The following is a 15,009-nucleotide window of genomic DNA, read 5'->3' on the forward strand; positions in this document are numbered from 1 at the left end:
CTTTCAGAAGCTGCACTAAATTTTAACAACCTGTTCCATAGGACAGGATGGTCACAGTTTGTGTAAGTCCACTCAAAACTTACTGCTAAGCAGCTTCGAGTTGAATCTTTAAAAGGCAAATTAAGTTGTACAACATGTGGTAGATCATATAGCATATTTTAAGTTATTTAGTGTTGGAGTTTCTTCAGTCTTCGATTTTAAATTACTGTGCTGCATTTAAAAATACTCCTGCTTAGGAACTAACTGAGCATGTCATTTAATTTTGTGACTTAACAGTTAAAGAAAAACTTTGCTGTCAGAGAAGCAGTAATAAAATACTGCTTTACAATAACTGCAGCTGAATCTTTCATGAATGACAAATAGCAACTTGCCATGTTACCATCCAGCTGTTACAGGATATAAAAATTTTTGGTAGTTAGTAGGACTGGCCATTCAATTATTCACAAAACCTGGGGGGGGGGGGGGAACACAAAAAACAAAACAACAACAACAACAACAAACAAACAAACAAACAAACAAAACCAGAAAAGAATTGTCAATGTCATGACTTAAATATATCTGTAGCTGCATATAGTAATTAGAACAAAACATAGGTTTCACCCTCCTTCCTGCTAACTTTTGTAATATTGAGGCCCAGTAGAACATGAATTTCAGGTCTACAAAGGCACTGGGATTTCCTGACAGCTGTTAAAACCCACTTGGTAGTGGGTTATCTTCCCGTTGAACATATTCATTTAACAGAGTTGGAGCTTTTGTTGAAAGTAGACTCTGTTAAGGTTTCTGATACCGATGTTGCAGGCTGGTGATCCTCAGACCTGATCTTATGCCAGTCTAAAATGGTTCTGTTTAGGATTTTTTTTCTTTTTTTTTTTTTAATTGGCTGAAATACTGACAACTGTAGTTAAAAGCCTGTTCAAATGTAAGTTCTAGTCCTGTTGGCTTGTAATTTTATGCATTTGGTTATCCAAACTTGCATTTCCTTAAACAGTTATTAAGTACATAGGAAATACAGAATTTACCAGTTTAGTGTACTCAAACTGAATTTTTTGTCCTGTAGTTTTAAATCTCGCCAAGAGTCAGGGGTACTTTTTTGTCAATATTGATTTCAACATTTAGATTAAAATATGTCAGAATGTCTCTTCTTTGCAGCAAGAATTTGGAATTTGGCATTGTAAGATTTTAAATGAAATCTGGTCCAATGCAAGCTTACATTAATCAAAATCATCCTTTAGGAAAATAATAATATACATGTTTTACTTGAAACTTATATTTTTGTGGTGATTCTTTCCTTATCTCCATTTGATTGGTGGCATTAGTTGGAAGTTGTTGCATTATATAATTTGTTTCTTAATAAATTAGTTAATGTAATTTTATCTTTTTTTTTTTTTTTAATCCCAGAACCCTCTGGTATCTTTGTGAAAAGCATTACAAAAGGCAGTGCTGTTGAACATGATGGCAGAATCCATGTGGGAGATCAAATTATTGTTGTAAGTAAACACAGAAAGAAATTAGCTCACTTGTCTGCAAAACTCTGCTTCTTTAAGTTGTATGCTTGTGTAGTACTTTTCTGAAACATTTAGGATTGGTATTGAAATGGTGAGTCCTTTTTTTGACTGAGTATTCAGTCACATTATCTTTCTGATTATCAATCTGTGTGTAACATGTTTCTTAAGAAGTTCTGTGTTATATGTGTGTATCTTACCAGTAGGAGCTTTGAAAGGTAGAGTTTCAAAGTTTGATTAATATTAAGTACCTGTTTCCAGAATTACTTTTAAAAGTATGTCGTTAAAGCCTTAGATAGTCAGAGAAAGAAGAAAATATTTTTGTGAGTCAACTGTTGTGTGGTGGAAGTCAGGTCATAAATGCAGGAACCATGTTTTCGTGGCTGTTGTAGATCTGGCCTTGCATTTGTGTGAGGACAGCACTGAGGAAAAGTTATGATCTCTCCCCAAGTACAAATGTGCCTGTGTATTTATAAATAGAAGTATATATAGGTTTTATAATGATTTAAATGCTGAGTACAAATGGCTAAAATTGATTATTCCGAAATTTGGTTTCTTCTTCTATTGTGGATGCAGGAGGAGAAAGAGATTTGTGACCTCAGACAAAAGGATAATAATAATAATTTTGTAAATATGGTTTGTTTAATTATGGAGGAAAGATTAAATAACCCCAGCTCAATTTTAATTACTTTTTATATTTAGAAGAGCCCAGAGTTGGAAGAAGTTCAAAGAAGGGCAACAAAATGACTAAGGGTCTGGAGGGAGTAATACTTCATGCTGGAGGAATTAAAATAATGGAATATGTCTGTTGTATAGATAGACCAAAACAACTACAGGAGTCAGGAATATAGTATTGTTAGAAGTATTTTAGAATTTAAAGGCATTGAGGGGTGAGACAGAGACAGGACAGGATCACGTGGAGTTTTCAGGGAGAAGAGGAATTAGCAGTGGCATGTATTGGGGACAATGGGATGAAACTGAGAAATGCCAAAGTCTTGGGTTTCAGAAAAAAAATCGTGAGTTAATGACATAATGGAGTAGCTTCAAACAAAAGAAGCCAAAATCTTGTTCTTTAAAATTTGAAACGATGGACCCAGAGATAACATCTCGCTGCCTGGGACAGCATTTGATTGGGAAATTGGACTTCATGGTGTTCAGTACTAGACTTCTCTGTGTCTGATGTTACTTGGCCTCAGAATGACTGTGCTCTGTAGTTCTTCCTACCACAATGGACGGATGTGTCTCTCCTCACCCGCCCCTCCTCAGCTCCCCTGGCCATGTCTGTGTTGGTTTATTCACCCAGTACTTTCTCCTCTGAGGCGGGGATGGTGGGAGGTCAGGCAGACAGGCTGCACAGCATGCCCTGCGCAGCACATGCTGTGTCTTCTCCCACCTCGCAGAGCAGATCTGCCTGGCCCTACTGTGGTGGGCACCCAAAGCGCTCCTAGACACTCCTGACTTTGCTGTGGTACTGGTTGTTACATCGCTGTGGGATACACATGCTGGTGAAAGTGCTTAGTGCATCTAATATCATTAAGTCGGCCAGGTTTTTGTTCTTGTGCTTCCATTTCTTTGTGCTCAGGCTAACAGATGCTGAGAGTTTGCCATATTAGTTTGTGCTGAACATTTTTTTTTTTCTGGGTGATGTCTTGTGAGCTGAAAAGCTGCTTAATCCTGCAGGTGGATGGAACAAATCTTCAGGGTTTTACTAACCAGCAAGCAGTTGATGTTTTGCGGCACACGGGACAAACGGTTCGGCTCACTTTGATCAGAAGAGGGCTTAAGCAGGAAAATCATATTCATCCCCAGGAGGACTTCAGTGCTGCTGTTGAAAAGGACTTACTGTTCCAAACAATGGATAGTAGCGCAGCCAAAGGTAATTAAAACTGGCTTTGCTTTAAAGTTGACTTGAAACATTTTTCTTCTCAATTGCAAACTGGAAATAAAATGGGCCGGATTCATCCTGTGTAGCTATTAGTGATGAGAGGGCTGCTGTACATGAGGGGAGAATTTGGTCTACTATTAGATTAATCTTTTAGACACAGTGGTATTATTTGCTACATTTTCAAAGTGAGTGTTGAAAGCTCTGCACTACATTGCACTTCTGGCTGAATTGCTTAAAGACTTTGATCCTGCAAATCTTCAAATGGTAAGAAGGCAGTGAATGTTTTATTTGTGCTCAAGGGTGAAAGCTGCATTCAAGAACAAGCAAAGAGATACCCTCCACAATGAGCAAAAGCAAGTCTCAGTTCCTTTCACTCTTCCATGTCAATTTCACAAACTTGAGGTATGAGAGGAGTAGCCTATATCTAGAGATTATTAATAGTGTGATAGGGCATTAACTGTATAGGTGTACAAAGTTCAGAAGCCAATGACCAATACTCATTTTGCTGCTGATGAGGTGAGATTAGTGAAACTTAAATTTAGACTGTGCAAATCTTGAAGGATATGTGCCAGATCCTGAAAGTCAGTGTGTTTGGATAGAGTATCTGCATAGAGGCTGGATGCACAAACCAATTTTTTTTTAGCTACTTGTGTTACAGATTGATATCAGCAGAAGTATATGACAATTTGTAGACTGAGACATAATCCTCACCTTTCACAAGATTTTGAAAGACCCAGTAGTGTGATGTCTGTATGGCACCCTCTCATTCCAACCTCTAGCACAAGTTTATCCAGCCTAGAGATGTACAAGAGAGCTGACAGCCAGCAACATACCTAACAGAACTCTGTGGTAGGAGAGTCTTTCTACAAGTGAAAAGTCCATCAGGTATGCCAGTCTCCAAGTCTGTAGCATTTTTGGTTTTTGGTGTCAGCTTCCTGAATTGCACGAAGGGAGAGAACCCAAAGATAATACAAGAGTGCTAAAGAACATATGCTTTCCAGTAACTTTTCTTTCAGTCATCGAGTTGCAGCTACTGATAGCTGTGCTTTTTTTTTTTTTTTCCCCTTCTTATTTCATTGAAAAATTCACTGGAGAAGGCAAAACTTTAACAGAAGACAAAATGTCTTTAAATATGGCATTTCTTCCAGCCCCATCATGCCAGATTTCATTTGCTAAATATAGGTCCAGTTAATAGAGACTCAGTTCCCTGAGGCATGCCTGTGAGCTTGATGAGTGTTTAAAGACATGAAGTAGCTGAAAAGACTTCTTCTTTTTCCAGATAACAGTGAAACAGAACAGGGATCCCCATCACTGCCATGCAGTGCCACTGTGGTAAAGATTGGAGAGGACATGAAACAACTGGAAACAGGTTCACAATGTTTAATATTTTATTCTCTGAAAATGTGCTTGGTTGTGCTTACACAAAGATCAGGTGTTCTGTGTGCCTTTCCATCTCCTCTGTGCTATGTAGCTGAGGTACAGCTAGAAACTGAAAGTATTCATAGGTTGGATATTAGGAAAAATTATTCATGGAAAGGGTTGTCAAGCACTGGAACAGGCTGCCCAGGGAATTGGTTGAGTCACCATCCCTGGAGGTGTTTAAAAGACATATAGATGACGTTCTTGGGGACATGATTTAGTGCCAGTGTTAGGCTGATGGTTTGACTCGAGGATCTTGCAGATCTCTTGCTACCAAAATGCTTCTGTGATTCTATGATTCTATACACGTAAGCATGTGCTATTCAATGCTGTAACATCATTGACTACTGTATGTCTCTGAAGCTAATTATGTGTCAAAGATGTCTCATGAAGCAGTCTGGCTTTGCTATATGCTCAGCCCTCTTTTTAGTCTAGTTTTGTATTTCTACTCTTTTTAATCTAGTTGTGTATTCAACTTTTCCCCCTCCTCGTGCCACAACATGCCTTACCTTTCTAGCTGACTGCAGCTGCCCAGCTACAGTCCCAGGACTTCCACCTCTTCTGGTCAGCTTCCTTTTCAAAAATTCCTGAGCTTTTATTCATTTCAATCTGTGTTATCTGATAATGTTTGAAATTCAGTCAGTTCTGATGCTCTGCTTTGCTCTGATGTTTTCCTTACTCTTTGTGGAAATTCTTATTTTCTAATGGGTATTTTGCTTTCCCTCTTGAGCTGTTAGGTCCCTGTGCTGCATTTCAGAAGTCCCAATGTGATGATATGCTTTCCAGATTGAGACAGCACTTCATGGTTTTCTAGCATTATCTTACTTCCTGAGCTAGAAGGCAGCGGAAAAGCATCACCCATATGAGTTCTGTAATATTTATCTTTTCATAACTCATGCTTTCCATTATCCTGGATAGCTGAAGAATTCTTCTTAACACCTTTCCTTCAAATACTGCAAGGTCTCTGCTTTGGGGAAGGTATTATCATATTTGAAGGCCACTCAACACCTGCCTCTATTTTTAGTAATGTTTTAGTAATGTTCCTGAGCAATGACTAGGTTAAAAACACTGTCTGAAGCTGTTAGTCACTTAAAATTCTCACTAAAAGTCAGTGAGAGTTGAAAACTTGATCTTATAATGAAGATTCTAGTCTTTGCCTGTGACAAGCATTCAGATCTGAAGAGTTTGATACTTAGTGTAGGCACAGTACAAACCATGGACCTTGAATATGTAGGGTCCTGTTAAGTCTGCCATGTTTGCTGACTATTGTATCTGAATACTGCTTTTTATTGTTTCCTGCCATAGAATCTAAACAGTGTCAGTGAGGGGAAAATGAGCAGGAGGAAAGCATTCCTCTGTTTTTTTCACCCTGCAGATAAACTTTCAATCAAGCTAAGAGCTGCTGCAGTTTTCTGCCTAGCCTGTTGTATTTTTCACATCATTCCTTTTTTCCCCTCATTCCCTTCCAATTTCATTTCTGCTCTTTAGCTATTAGAATTATTTCTCAATTTATGTGTGCCTATCTGTGAATGTAACAAAAAAAAAAAAAAAAAGAGCTAGTACTTGAGATATCTCACTGCCCTCTAGGGTCCGCGGTTTCAAAAAATCTGTTACAGTTGTGCTCATAGTCTTGAAAGTACAAAACTTCCAGATTTTGTTTGAAAACTTTCCTTGGACACTGTAAAATGCAGGATCTGTATGCAGTATCACATAGGTGAGTATTTCAACCATCCCCCTGAATCGATCAGCCCACATACAGTCTGGTTTAACAAATGCCTGGGGCATGTGACTTCTTCATTTGCTTTGTGCCCATTGTCTCATAAAGTTGCATTAAATTCACCCAACCCTGAGGCTGGTTTAAGTGTGTGTTCTTGCTTCCCAGCTATTCACACCAAAGTTTTTGTCTGAACTTCATGTCTGTCAAGTTAGTTTTACAGGGGCAAGATCCAATACTATTTTGCAAGTTTTTCCTCTGGTAAACCCAATCCTGGTGAGACAAAACATGTCAAGTTTTTAGTTATATTTAGGAGAGTTTTGGCATAATGGGAATGATTATGTAGTCTTGCATAGTTCATATATTTTATCAGTTGTAGGAATAAATAGCTTATTTTACTTTTTGTCACAGTAATCTCAGACATAACTTTTAGATTTCCAGCTAACTCCTACGGAAGAAGCAGCTACGAAGGCAAAGTGGCAGAGGATTATGGGTTCAAATTATGAAATAGTGGTAGGTAAATTTTGATTACTCTTACTAAATACCCTTTTATCTGTCCACCTATGATGTTGCTAACATACAGATGCAGGTATCTTTGTACTGAATTTTTTCCACTATTTATAAAAATCATACATAAGCTCCTTAATCTGTTGAGATGATTTTAATTATAAATTTTGAACACAGGTATATCTTCTTCTGTATTGATTGTATTGCCTATGAGTATCGTTGCACAGATTTCCTAGCTTCAAGAGGATAAATGTGTATTAGAGGAAAAAAAATAATATTTAAGGTGAACTTCAAAGCTCCCTTCATTAGCCAGAATTTGAAGCTAGTGCTTGAAATGCCTACCCATTCTGCATTCTGAATGAATTGTTTGATGTAATGATCTAAATAATGCATAGGAGGTTTCCTGTAGATACAGTTGAAAAGCAGTATCTGAGTTTATGACTTAGTTCAAAATTCTGTGCCAAAGCTGTAGTCTCTGTCAAAGTATGTATTATTAGGTATATTTTTGTCATACACTGTTCCCACTTGTTTACGCTGAGGTGGTGTGGGATCAAAGTTTCATTTTTTTATCTGACTGTCCCCTGATACAAGGATTTGTCACATTTTTACACAAATGCATTGCAGACCCTCTTCCTTATCTGGCACAGATCATACTGGACTGGACTCTGTTTCAGTTTCTGTGCTTAAGGGACTTTTCTTCTTCTTATGTAAGAGTCTGAAGCACCACATAAAGGAAGGTAAAACAGAGTCTTTGATGCTGGTTTTCTGTCCATGTGCATGGGGCAACATAATTGTATTACTCCAAACAGTGTTTTGCTCTGTTGTGGTTTCTGGATAAACATTAGTGAATCTGTGACAGTAGTTTCCTTTCCAGAATAGTCTGCTATTTTGTGATAGTATAACTTTCACTGAATATTACCTGCAGATTTTAGTTTTTTATCTGGTATTTGGTTTTCCCTCTCAATACTTTTCTTATTGGGAAGTTAAAATTACATTTTTTTTTCTTCTGTGCTGCAGGTGTTGTTGAAAAACCTAGGCTAGTAACAGTCTAAAAGTCTACATTAGACCTGACACTATTTCTGGTTTCTCATTTCTGGAATATTCACCTCATTGTATATAAATTTAAATGGAAGGTAACAGGTACAGCTGTAAATATGTCAAAAGTAATCATATCTTTATCTTACTTTAGGTGGCTGTAGTTAACAAATTTAGTGAAAGCAGTGGGTTAGGGATAAGCCTTGAAGCTACAGTGGGACATCATTTCATCAGATCCATCTTACCAGAGGGTCCAGTTGGACGAAGTGGCAAGCTGTTCAGTGGAGATGAGCTGCTGGAAGTAAGGAAAAATGCTGCCTTATCTTAGTCTGCATTCAATAAGATTTTTCAGCAGTGACTTGCTTCTCACAGGTTATGACTTTGGGAATGTATCATATTTAACTACATACCAGGTGTAACCAGAAGGGCTTGAGCAGTCGCTTCATATGTGAATTTATGTGAATGCATATTCTTACATGCATTTCTCCCCTGACACCTGATTTTTTAAATATGGTTCAAAATCACCAGAAAAGAATACCTAGCAAAAGCATTGGTTCAATAGGAACATCCTTACACAGTGAAGAGACTAAGTAGCTATTTACTTTTCTAAATAATTTTCTTAGAATTAAAATGTGAATTTGGTCCACGTGAATGCAAGAAACATGAAGTGACAGAGTATGTAGTGTTCATAGGGTGGTGTGCAATCAATTTGCGAGACTGTCCATTCAGTTCAAACTTAAGTATGTACTGATTCTCAGCACAAAATTTAGTAGAAATTAAGGGTTGGCAATGTCCATTAATGTGTCGCGTTTGATTTTTTTTTTTTGGTTTGTGGATTTTTTGTTTATTTTTTAATCAGGTGTTTAGTGGTTTGGGATTTTTTCTTTTTAACCGATTTTTGTGCATTGTATTTCTAAGCACTGTGTTTCCTTTATTTATTAAGGTGAATGAGATCTCTTTGCTTGGAGAAAACCACAAGGATGTGGTCAATATCTTGAAAGAACTGCCTATTAAAGTGACAATGGTGTGCTGTCGTCCGGTAGCTCCCCCCATCACTCACCCAGAAGTTCTGGAGAGTCTAAGTCTATCTGAGGTGCAGCTCACAGAAAAGGTATTTTGTCTTTCAGAAAGTCACTTAGAAAATGACTGTTTCTTTGACCAAAACGTGCGAAGTTATTGTACAAGATTAGAAGTATGATGTAATAGTTTAGGACTTGGAACTAGGTAAGTAGAAAAAGGCAAATCATGTTCATTAGCCATTCTTAAAGCCAACCAGAGATGTCAATCCTGGTAGGTCATGGGCAGAAATATTCTGTGATGCAGGTCTATCTACCCAAGGCCTTAACTTATGTTTTGCAGGTGGGCCGTGAGAGTATGGTAAGGTGAACTGTGTGTTCTTTAGAATCTGAAGAAATTTAATCTGGTTTATACTTTGCCTTCTGTGTTGTGCAGAAGTGCATATGTGGTCACTGACAGACACACTTCTTTCACTCATAAGTGCGAAACTCTGGGCAGCTTGATGTACTAAACACATACCAGTGGTCTGCTGTGTAGTATACAAAGCAATAGCATTTGTATGAAAAGACACACAGTTTGAGTTCTGGGTGAGGCATCCAGTTCAGCTTGTTGTTCCTAAGCTTTCCTGTGAAACCAAGGGAAGAGTGTCTGTGTCTGTTCTCCTTTTTTAAATGGTCTGACTCTTGTCAGTGCTATTACATTCAGATCATGGCATATTTTTAGATATACTGTCTAATAACAGATATTTGCTGTATATTTGAAATACATTTACTAATGAAGTTTTCTGAAGGTTTGAGTTTGACAGAAATTCCATTTTGTGTTTTTTCCAGTGAGTACTTTCATATACTTGCAACATAGTTATTTTGTTACAAGCATATGTGAATTCAGTGTTGGGTTTATCAGGTTTCTTTGTTAACTTTGCTGAGTGCTTGCACTTTCTCTGTGTTTAGACATCACATAGTTTTTATCTTGTTCTTTCTGAACAGAGTTTTCTCTCTTCACATTCACAAATATTTACATTTTATTGATGAACATTCACTGTTTTTTCTCAGGCTCATATAGATCTTGGATTCATTGGCTCCTCAGACACAGAAGGAACAGCTTTGGAAATAGCTGATGAAGGTCAGAGTATGGAAGAGGTGCAAAGCTCGTCCTTGGCAATGTGGGAAACAGAAGTGCAGCGTATTGAACTGGAGAAAGGGAGTGTCGGACTGGGATTTAGCATACTGGACTACCAGGTAACTTCTGCACTCTTGAGAACAAAATACTTTGTATTGTTTGGATCTCACAATATGATCTAAGCATGTATTTTAAGGGTAAATGTTAATGGAAACCAAGCAATACAGTAAAGCTAAATGGATGTCACTGCTGGTCGCTATATTACTTATTCCTCTTACTGTAGTAAGGCTACATGTTCTAAGGGTAATGGTGATACTGATCCAGAAAAACAGGTAATCCATAATATACTAAAGACTTCAGAGAGCTCATCTGCTAGTGCTTCTGGGGCAATGAATGATGTGATCAGAATATTCAGGCATTTAGCCATGTGTTTTGCACCTGCAGTGAGGTACTTAGGGCAGAATCCAATAAAGGACTTAGGTTCTTAAAGCAGGATTTACTAAAATCCAGAACTGCAATTCTGAAATCGCTTGCTTAGCTGCTGTCTGTCCAGGATGTGCCCTAACCCCCATTCATTTTGTGTTAGACTTCAAAATTCCTCAGTATCTCAAGTTGTGATTCTTGGTGTGTCCTGATGAACAGCTCGTTGCCTGTCTCCTGCCTGCGCTTGATAGGGATCCCAGAATAAATGTTCTTCCTGTTTCCACTTGTCACAGTGGGTAATTTTTAATCTGTTCAAAGTCAAGTAATATCTCCCTGTGATCAGCGTAGGCTTTTGCCCAGCTCTTTGGTGATACTGCAGGACCCAGTCTCCTCCCAAGCCTCTGCTGGATCTTGTCCCTAAGAATTTATGCATTTGTTCTGGAGGTTACTTCCACGTGGAAATTAGTAGTAGTATTTTGTATTTGCACACTGGTACAGATGAGGAGCAGTGTAGTTTAATAATCTGAAGGATGAAGGCATAGTCAAATATATGTTTTATGAAATGGTAATTACTTTTTAATGTGTTGCTCATGATGCTCTGCAGTGAAATACCATGGCCGAGCCTGAGTATTTGGAGTCCATGTCAGCACCATGTTTTTGCTTCAGCCTCTTCTGAAGCATTGACACAAATGGTGGTTGCTTGTGTGGTTAGTTACTTTATTTTTTTTATGGGTAGTAATACTAAAAAGTTATGGGAAATACCTTAAATTGTTTCATATGTTTTGCAAATGTGAGTTTCATTACACTATAGCTGTAGTCAGCTTTCTGAAAATTACATTTTTTTAATGTTGTATTTATGATTTGTCCTATGCTGTCTCCTTTGAGATGTGGTTAAAATGTTTCATTTTGCCACTGAAGTTTCTGCTTTTGTCTAAGACTGTGGACAATAAGTTTATAGTGAGATTTATCTTTGTATTTAATTTTCAATGAAAGGTGACTAAAGTTAAAAACAATTATATTTCTACTAGTACATTCCTCATGTTTTATATAGTGGCAAACCTGTGGGAAAGTCTACATAATTTCTTGCACCCAGGGAAGACTATAGCATACACTAAAGACGTGATTTTTTTCAAAAAATGTGTTGTGCAGTGTCATTTAAAGTGACAGTGTAAATACTTGTTAAAATAGTGAGGAAGACATCAGTGTTCCGGCTTAAGTTCTTTCTCTGGCAATGCCAGTAATATTTCCACTTGTGATGTGTTCTATGGCTCTTTTTACTGTGTTAACTGCCATGGAGTATTAAGGGTCTTAGTGTCCTTCCCTCTCTCCCTTCCTCAACATCTCTCCTTCATCAGTCTCCAAGTCCTGTGGTTTTAGGTGCTGCCTTGACATTGTTCATCTTTCCAGATGCACATCTTGGCATAGAAAGTTGTTACAGTTGCATGCCAGTTTGTAGATGTTTGCTTTTCTGTTCCTTTTTCTATCAGTCAAGCTCATACATTATTACATTTATTGGCTTTTTTCTGTGCAAATGAATTTTCTTCTGTTGGAAACGTTAACATGTAATAGTGTTCCTTGGGAATGCAGTTCTATAAAGAATCAGGCAAATGTGTGCTCCTATGATAATTGTTATAACAGAGTCGTATGTTCCTGGTTTTGTATTTTGTAGTATTTGATGCTATCATTTTTATAAAAATCAATGTTTTGAAGGATGGGGACTTCTACTCAGTTTTCTTTTTTAAAAGCAAACAGCACTTCATTGTGTCTTGTTGATTAGAGTGCTGTATTGGTATGTTCCTGTCTCCCATAAAGTGGGAGTGTTTAATTAGGCATGAACAAGGACTTGCCTCTTAAAAAGTGCTTTCTCAGCTGAGCAAGATCTGGTGCCATGAAATACAAGAGGGTTGTTGAAAATAAGCCCTTTGTTCCACCAGAAGTGCACATGTTAACTTTGCCCCAGGCTGCACTGCCCAGCTGTATTCTTAAACCACAGAGTGTAAGGGAGGATGAAGTCTGCAATGCTGTCATCGCAGTAGGAAGTATTTGAATTTCTGGTGTGTAATCACTCATTACAGTAAGAACAGCACTCTGCAATTTAGCAGTATTTTATTCTGAAGATATGTGATGGGACATCACCTAGAAAGAAGTAATAACTTTCACATTTAAGAATTTAAAATAGGTGGAAATCTAAATATATGGGCGGTGTGGACAGGAGGGTATGATCCTGATGAGAATTCTGCATAAAAATTAGCCTCTCAAAACATAAAAGAGTAAATAAAATGAAATATTTTTCTTCCTTTTATTTAATTAGGATCCTGTTAATCCAGCAAACACCGTAATTGTGATTCGCTCCTTAGTTCCTGGGGGAGTGGCTGAGCAAGATGGCAGACTTCTTCCTGGGGATCGGCTTATGTTTGTCAACGATATCAACCTGGAGAGTGGCAGCCTGGAGGAAGCAGTACAAGCACTGAAAGGAGCCCCAGCAGGAACAGTTAAAATAGGAGTTGCCAAACCACTGCCTGTAAGGATTTGGGAGTTTGATGGGTGCTTTTCATGTCATTTAAGCTGGTACATGATGATCGTGACTTCTGCATACACTTTGTTTGCATTGGGGTGCTGCTGGGTGACTTGAAAGATCCAGAAACTGTTTTTAAACTGTCCTGTATCTCCTTGCATGTAGGAGTGGCCTGTATAGTGTATGACTGGTGTAGTGATTGCAGGACCTGGCATACCTGTCTTGCAGCTGAGAAAACACCGAAGCATCTTGCAACCAGCACAATCTTTCAGGGCTGCAAGTTGCCAGGCATGCTTTTGTACACTTTACAAGAATCTCTGAATGTATGAGATGGTGATGTCAGTTTTTTGTGATTTGCCTGGAATTTGCCTGTGCCTTTGCTTTGCAACGTATTGTACATACACAGTCTTTGTTTTTAGACTGTGCACTTTACTTTAAAGAATGGTGAGTAGTCTTCAGTTCATATATCTCAGACTGGTTATTTTAGTACAGCCATAAGTAATTTCAGGCTTGATTTAGAAGGTGGTCTGTAGCAATTAGAAGAATGAAATTGAAGGAGACCTACAGTTACTGAGATACTGTTTTACAGTAAGGATGCTAATGGACTAGTGTCTCTGGTGTGTTAAATCCAAATCAGTAGAATAGCATCAGTTTATACATACAAAGAAGATACTTTTCACTATGAGCCCAAATGCAGTCTTTGGGGTTCATTTTTGCTTTTCATGAAATTATAATCTTGTAATCTTTGTGGATGCAGATATCAAATTTCATTCCTAGTGGATCCCTGTGGAGCGAGTGGGTGGGAATGGCTGATGTTTAAGAAGAGGGAACTTTTTAAACTTGCTTTGTTAAATTCATTTTTTTGTAGTGGAGACTCTGTTACACACTAAAATGTCTAACAAATTGACATTTTCATACTTAAGATGTCACTCTAAAAGAGAAAATGCATGGGGCTTTCGTTGCTCTTCCTAGTATTTTGTAAACATTCAGTATTTACACTTCAGTATTTCATGTATTATGCCTGACAACTAATTAAACATTGTGGATAGTCACTGGCTTCTTTGTAGTACTAGACAAATACATCTAGCATCAAATTATGTTGGGAAAGGCTACTGGTTGTTAGTCAGAATGATGTTTTTTCCTCTTGAGGCTCTTCACCTGGCAGATACAATCTAAAAACACAGACAGTGGATGCAGTCTTCCTGTCTCCTAACAAGATTACTTTGTGCTAGCAAGGTTGTAAAGGCCTCTGCTGTTAGGCTCTTTCCGTGATGGCAACTCTGATAGCACTTTTAGTATATGTTTAATAAGAGCAGAAATTGAAAATGAATTCAGACTAAGCTTTGGGCCCTGGTTTAGCTGAATAGGCCTTTTTTGTTACTTGGAGATTAAAAAAATGAGATGTGAAGCTGAATCAGTTCAGGTAATTAAAAAAAAAAATTGTCTCTTTACCTGCCCAACACTGTGACTGTGATTGAAATGAACTCTTTGCTGCATTTGGAATTCATTTGCCTCTCTAAACCCCGACACGTAACGTGCTCTGCACGCCCTGTGTCCTGGCCACTCATCCAACTCAGAGCTTCATTCTTTCTGCAGCTTTCACCAGAGGAGGGCTATGTCTCTGCTAAGGAAGATTGCTTTTTCTACACTTCACAGTCACTTGAGGAGGAGGGGCCAGCTGATGCAGCCCTCTTCCGTGCTGAGCTGGCTCTGGTTAGTGGCCCAACTTACCGAAGATTTCCTAAGTCTTTGCATTTTGTAATGAAAGGGGTTGCTTTGTCACTGTTCATGCTTATTTTTTAGTGTTTACTGTCACTACAGTACTCATCCACCATAGTTGCGATGGGTCTTCACATGGTAGAAACTGGCATCT

The 15,009-nt window shown here is 38.1% G+C and overlaps 1 protein-coding gene across 13 annotated transcripts in view; it reads left to right on the top strand.

The window, feature by feature from the left end:
* MPDZ (multiple PDZ domain crumbs cell polarity complex component) overlaps positions 1–15,009 on the top strand; it is a gene marked incomplete at its 5' end in the record, with an annotated part of 99,074 nt that overhangs the window by 30,317 nt on the left and 53,748 nt on the right. For 12 of the 13 annotated variants that reach the window (XM_082075696.1, XM_082075692.1, XM_082075697.1 and 9 more), the window contains 9 exons: positions 1,399–1,487; positions 3,183–3,378; positions 4,667–4,756; positions 6,954–7,033; positions 8,217–8,363; positions 9,006–9,173; positions 10,132–10,317; positions 12,933–13,142; positions 14,733–14,849. In XM_082075696.1, coding sequence (XP_081931822.1) covers positions 1,399–1,487; positions 3,183–3,378; positions 4,667–4,756; positions 6,954–7,033; positions 8,217–8,363; positions 9,006–9,173; positions 10,132–10,317; positions 12,933–13,142; positions 14,733–14,849 — 1,283 coding nt within the window. The remainder of the gene's footprint in view (positions 1–1,398; positions 1,488–3,182; positions 3,379–4,666; positions 4,757–6,953; positions 7,034–8,216; positions 8,364–9,005; positions 9,174–10,131; positions 10,318–12,932; positions 13,143–14,732; positions 14,850–15,009) is intronic. The other variant, XM_082075694.1, reaches the window with a different exon arrangement.

The sequence above is a fragment of the Streptopelia decaocto genome (genome assembly GCF_964273445.1).
Source record: "Streptopelia decaocto genome assembly, chromosome: Z".
Lineage (NCBI taxonomy): Eukaryota > Metazoa > Chordata > Aves > Columbiformes > Columbidae > Streptopelia > Streptopelia decaocto.